Raw genomic sequence first — 5,463 nt, 5'->3', positions numbered from 1 at the left:
TACAATTCGTACAATATGTTACGAATTACAATTCGTACAATATGTTACGAATTACAAATCGTACAATATGTTACAAATTTGCAAAACCTTGTGTCTACCGTTAGCTAGTTGGCTAACGTTAGCTCTAGGGGTTAGGGTTATGGTTAAAGTTAGGGTTAGGGGAAGGTTGAGCTAAAACGCTAAATAGTTGCAGAGTAGCTAAAATGCTAAATTTGTCTGTGATAAGGTTGCGTGTTCAAAATCTCACGGGTCGCTAGATGTTTTTACATTCTACGGCTACCCATCCACCCTGACCAACCAGCTTCCTTTCATTTTTTGCCTTATTAAGTAAACTTCTATCTTATGTAACCATACCAAACGTAACATTCTCATTCGAGTGTCCCGGATTTACTTTTACTATGTTACATCTAGTCTATGAGACCAGGCTGCATATATGTTGTATATGCATTAACATTGTGTCTGTTGCATCACAGTTCATTTCCTAAAACTTGTCTTGCTAAACCTGTGAAATCAAAAGGGTGGGGACCCACTAATCCCTCTCTGTAAGACGTTTCTCCTCTACTAAATGTACTCCTCAGTTCAGACATATTATTTATAGGCTTTCACAACCTTGAACATGCCCAGCAAAGTGACGATAGTTACAAATGAGGAGGTCAATTTCACAACAAATAGTTGACAGAAAATAATTCTGTCAGGAGTCACACCAGGGCGCTTGGTCTTACCTTGACTGAGTTATTTCTATAGGGCCTGATGCCGTGTGTACTAAACAAGAGGTTTGGTTTATGTATGTGTGTGTGTGTGTATGTGTGTTTGTGTGTGTATGTGTGTTTTTTTTTATACAAGCCGGTACGTGTGTGTGTGTGTGTCTAAAGAATGGAAGCTACAGCCATCATTGTTCTCAGTATTGACATTGGAGCAGAGGTGTAAGCTGCAGGATCAGGCAGCTTTCCTCAGGGTAAGGGTGTGGTCTCAGTCCAACTCCAACCAAATTTCCACAAAACACAGCACAGGAGAGAAACGGAGGGAACTGAGAGTTGGGTGGTTATATAGGACAAGGCAGGACTACTCACCTACCCAGAGTTTTAGCGCCATCTAATGGCCATTGCATACATCTAATGGCCATTTCATACATCTAATGGCCATTTCATACATCTAATGGCCATTTCATACATCTAATGGCCATTGCATACATCTAATGGCCATTTCATACATCTAATGGCCATTGCATTATAACAAGAACTTGTTGTAACCATGCAGTGAGTGACAGGTAGAACATAGTTTTCATAAAAGCAAATACACATGCAAATATGTCAGGTGCCTTACATTTTGTACACATTTTAACAGGGTTTTCTTTTTACAGAATGGTTTGCTGAAGCTGAATGGTTTGCTGAAGCATGTTCATGAATCAACGGTACTGATGTTATCTCATGTTTTGTTTTTCAGTAAAACCAGGGCAGAAAGAAACCACACCAGAGCATAGGCAAAGGACAAGGAAAAACAAAGGTATTTCACCTACTTAGAAATCACCTTATTAAGAAATACTATAGTCTTAGTTTGCATTTTATTTTCTATTTCATGTGATTTGTTTTCTCTCTCTCTCTCTCTCTCCCCCTTCTCTCTCCCCCTCTCCCCCCACTTTTCTCTCTACCCTCTCCCCCCTCTCTCTGCCCCCTTCTCTCTCCCCCTCTCTCTACCCCCCTTCTCTATCCCCTCTCTCTCCCCCCTTCTCTCTCCCCCTCCTTCTCTCTCCCCCTCCTTCTCTCTCCCCCTCTCTCCACCTCCTTCTCTCTCCCCCTCTCTCCACCTCCTTCTCTCTCCCCTCTCTCCACCTCCTTCTCTCTCCCCCTCTCTCCCCCTCTCCCCCTCCTTCTCTCTCCCCCTCTCCCCCACCTCTCTCCCCTCTCTCCACCTCCTTCTCTCTCCCCCTCTCTCCAACTCCTTCTCTCTCCCCCTCTCTCCACCTCCTTCTCTCTCCCCCTCTCCCCCTCCTTCTCTCTCCCCCTCTCTCCACCTCCTTCTCTCTCTCCCTCTCCCCCTCCTTCTCTCTCCCCCTCTCTCCACCTCCTTCTCTCTCCCCCTCTCCCCCTCCTTCTCTCTCCCCCCCTCCTTCTCTCCCCCTCTCCCCCCTCCTTCTCTCTCCACCTCCTTCTCTCTCCCCCTCTCTCCCACCCTCTCTCCCCCTCCTTCTCGCTCCCTCTACTTCTCTCTCTCCCTCTCCCCCTCCTTCTCTCTCCCCCTCTCTCCCCCTCCTTCTCTCTCCCCTCTCCCCCCTCCTTCTCTCTCCCCCTCCTTCTCTCCCCCTCCTTCTCTCTCCCCTTTCTCCCCCTCCTTCTCTCCCCCCTCCTTCTCTCTCCCCCTCTCTCCCCCTCCTTCTCTCTCCCCCTCTCTCCACCTCCTTCTCTCTCCCCCTCTTCATCTCCTCTCTCCTTCTCTCTCCCCCTTTCTCCCCCTCCTTCTCTCTCCCCCTCTCCCCCACCTTCTCTCTCCCCCTCTCCCCCCCTCCTTCTCTCTCCCCCTCTCCCCCTCTCTCCCCCTCCTTCTCTCTCCCCCTCTCTCCACCTCCTTCTCTCTCCCCCTCTCCACCTCCTCTCTCCTTCTCTCTCCCCCTCCTTCTCTCTCCCCCTCTCTCCCCCTCCCCCTCTCCCCCACCTCTCTCCCCCTCTCCCCTCCTTCTCTCTCCCCTCTCTCCCCCTCCTTCTCTCTCCCCCTCTCTCCCCCTCCTTCTCTCTCCTTCTCTCTCCCCCTCTCTCCCCCCCTTCTCCAAAGTTCAGCCCATGAACTAACTTAATGGTGTTGTTCTCCAAAGCGTCTTTGAGTTTCTTCTTGTATTGATAAAAGCCCTATTAACATCTATCGTTATTAAAGGATGGCTGAAGAGGAGGAAACCAGGGAGGTGCTCTTCTCTGACTGGTCGGGTCCAGAGAAACAGGGAATGACCCTTGAGCAGTCAGGCGAAGGAGAAATCTATGTCAAAGAGGTGAAAATGGAGTCGCCTGCTGGACGCACTGGAAGAGTACACGAGGGTATGTTATGGAGTTAGCATTGCTCTTCTGTAAGGTATTCATGAACTTAATTGATTTCTACAGTTATTTAAGCTCCTGATATACACTGCTCAAAAAAATAAAGGGAACACTTAAACAACACAATGTAACTCCAAGTCAATCACACTTCTGTGAAATCAAACTGTCCACTTAGGAAGCAACACTGATTGACAATAAATTTCACATGCTGTTGTGCAAATGGAATAGACAAAAGGTGGAAATTATAGGCAATTAGCAAGACACCCCCAAAAAAGGAGTGATTCTGCAGGTGGTGACCACAGACCACTTCTCAGTTCCTATGCTTCCTGGCTGATGTTTTGGTCACTTTTGAATGCTGGCGGTGCTCTCACTCTAGTGGTGGCATGAGACGGAGTCTACAACCCATACAAGTGGCTCAGGTAGTGCAGTTCATCCAGGATGGCACATCAATGCGAACTGTGGAAAAAAGGTTTGCTGTGTCTGTCAGCGTAGTGTCCAGAGCATGGAGGCGCTACCAGGAGACAGACCAGTACATCAGGAGACGTGGAGGAGGCCGTAGGAGGGCAACAACCCATCAGCAGGACCGCTACCTCCGCCTTTGTGCAAGGAGGTGCACTGCCAGCGCCCTGCAAAATGACCTCCAGCAGGCCACAAATGTGCATGTGTCTGCTCAAACGGTCAGAAACAGACTCCATGAGGGTGGTATGAGGGCCCGACCCCCACAGGTGGGGGTTGTGCTTACAGCCAAACACCGTGCAGGACGTTTGGCATTTGCCAGAGAACACCAAGATTGGCAAATTCGCCACTGGCGCCCTGTGCTCTTCACAGATGAAAGCAGGTTCACACTGAGCACATGAGCACATGTGACAGACGTGACAGAGAACGTTCTGCTGCCTGCAACATCCTCCAGCATGACCGGTTTGGCGATGGGTCAGTCATGGTGTGGGGTGGCATTTCTTTGTGGGGCCGCACAGCCCTCCATGTGCTCGCCAGAGGTAGCCTGACTGCCAATAGGTACCGAGATGAGATCCTCAGACCCCTTGTGAGACCATATGCTGACACATGCACATTTGTGGCCTGCTGGAGGTCATTTTGCAGGGCTCTGGCAGTGCACCTCCTTGCACAAAGGCGGAGGTAGCGTTCCTGCTGCTGGGTTGTTGCCCTCCTACGGCCTCCTCCACGTCTCCTGATGTACTGGCCTGTCTCCTGGTAGCGCCTGCATGCTCTGGACACTACGCTGACAGACACAGCAAACCTTTTTGCCACAGCTCGCATTGATGTGCCATCCTGGATGAACTGCACTACCTGAGCCACTTGTATGGGTTGTAGAGTCCGTCTCATGCTACCACTAGAGTGAGAGCACCGCCAGCATTCAAAAGTGACCAAAACATCAGCCAGGAAGCATAGGAACTGAGAAGTGGTCTGTGGTCACCACCTGCAGAATCACTCCTTTTTTGGGGGTGTCTTGCTAATTGCCTATAATTTCCACCTGTTGTCTATTCCATTTGCACAACAGCATGTGAAATTTATTGTCAATCAGTGTTGCTTCCTAAGTGGACAGTTTGATTTCACAGAAGTGTGATTGACTTGGAGTTACATTGTGTTGTTTAAGTGTTCCCTTTATTTTTTTGAGCAGTGTATTATAATTTATGTAAGTTGATATACAGTAAGATTTGATAGATCTACCTTTGTTTTATTCAAAATCCATTTTGACTGGCGGATTTTTAACATAGTATCCAATGTCCTATTGTGTCCTTCCCCCTAAAGGTGATCAAATTGTGGGTGCCACCATCTACTTTGACAACATGAGTTCTGAGGAGACAGCGGAGCTCCTTAAGACCTTAAACAAACACAAGGTTGGTCTGAAACTACAGAACAAGGACAAGTCACCCTGCCGCTCCCCCATGGGCACTATGTCACCCTGCCGCTCCCCCATGGGAACTCTGACGTATGAAGGGAAGGGGAGGTTTGGAGGCTCCAGCCAAGACAGTATCCTGGTATGTCGCTATGTTTACTGTGCAAGCAATGTTAAGTGTATTTACTTGTGTGATGGTGTGGCAAAAGATTGGCATTTTACAGGATTTGAATAAACTTTTCAGCAGCTTTTATGTGAACACCAGGATCGGGGTCAATTCACTTCCAGTCAATTCAGGAAGTACACTGGAATTCCAATTATCTTCAATGGTTTTATAACGAGGAACATTTAGAATTGTAATTAGAATTAGGTTTACTTTCAGAATTTACGGGAATTGAAATTGAAATGAACCCCAACTCTAGTGAACATAGACTTCTTGAATACAGACTATACACATATCTTCTTAAATATACTTACTTCCATATCGAATGTTCATACTGTATATTTTCAACAATAGTATTATTATCTAATGTAATAGATGTATGAATTACTGCAATTACTGATTTCACCTTCTTTTGACGAGAACAG

At 47.5% G+C, this 5,463-nt stretch overlaps 1 protein-coding gene across 2 annotated transcripts in view; it reads left to right on the top strand.

Annotated features, from left to right (window-relative positions):
- The window catches only part of ahnak (AHNAK nucleoprotein), a 58,863-nt gene that overhangs the window by 29,977 nt on the left and 23,423 nt on the right, over positions 1-5,463 (top strand). For both annotated transcript variants that reach the window (XM_055888351.1, XM_055888352.1), the window contains exons 3-5: positions 1,444-1,503; positions 2,866-3,023; positions 4,788-5,017. In XM_055888351.1, coding sequence (XP_055744326.1) covers positions 2,867-3,023; positions 4,788-5,017 — 387 coding nt within the window. In that variant the 5' untranslated portion in view covers positions 1,444-1,503; position 2,866. The remainder of the gene's footprint in view (positions 1-1,443; positions 1,504-2,865; positions 3,024-4,787; positions 5,018-5,463) is intronic.

This window comes from Salvelinus fontinalis, chromosome 29, assembly GCF_029448725.1.
Source record: "Salvelinus fontinalis isolate EN_2023a chromosome 29, ASM2944872v1, whole genome shotgun sequence".
NCBI classification, from domain to species: Eukaryota; Metazoa; Chordata; class Actinopteri; order Salmoniformes; family Salmonidae; genus Salvelinus; species Salvelinus fontinalis.
The sequence above is the reverse complement of the archived record's forward strand: the minus strand, read 5'-3'. Positions and strand labels throughout refer to the sequence as shown.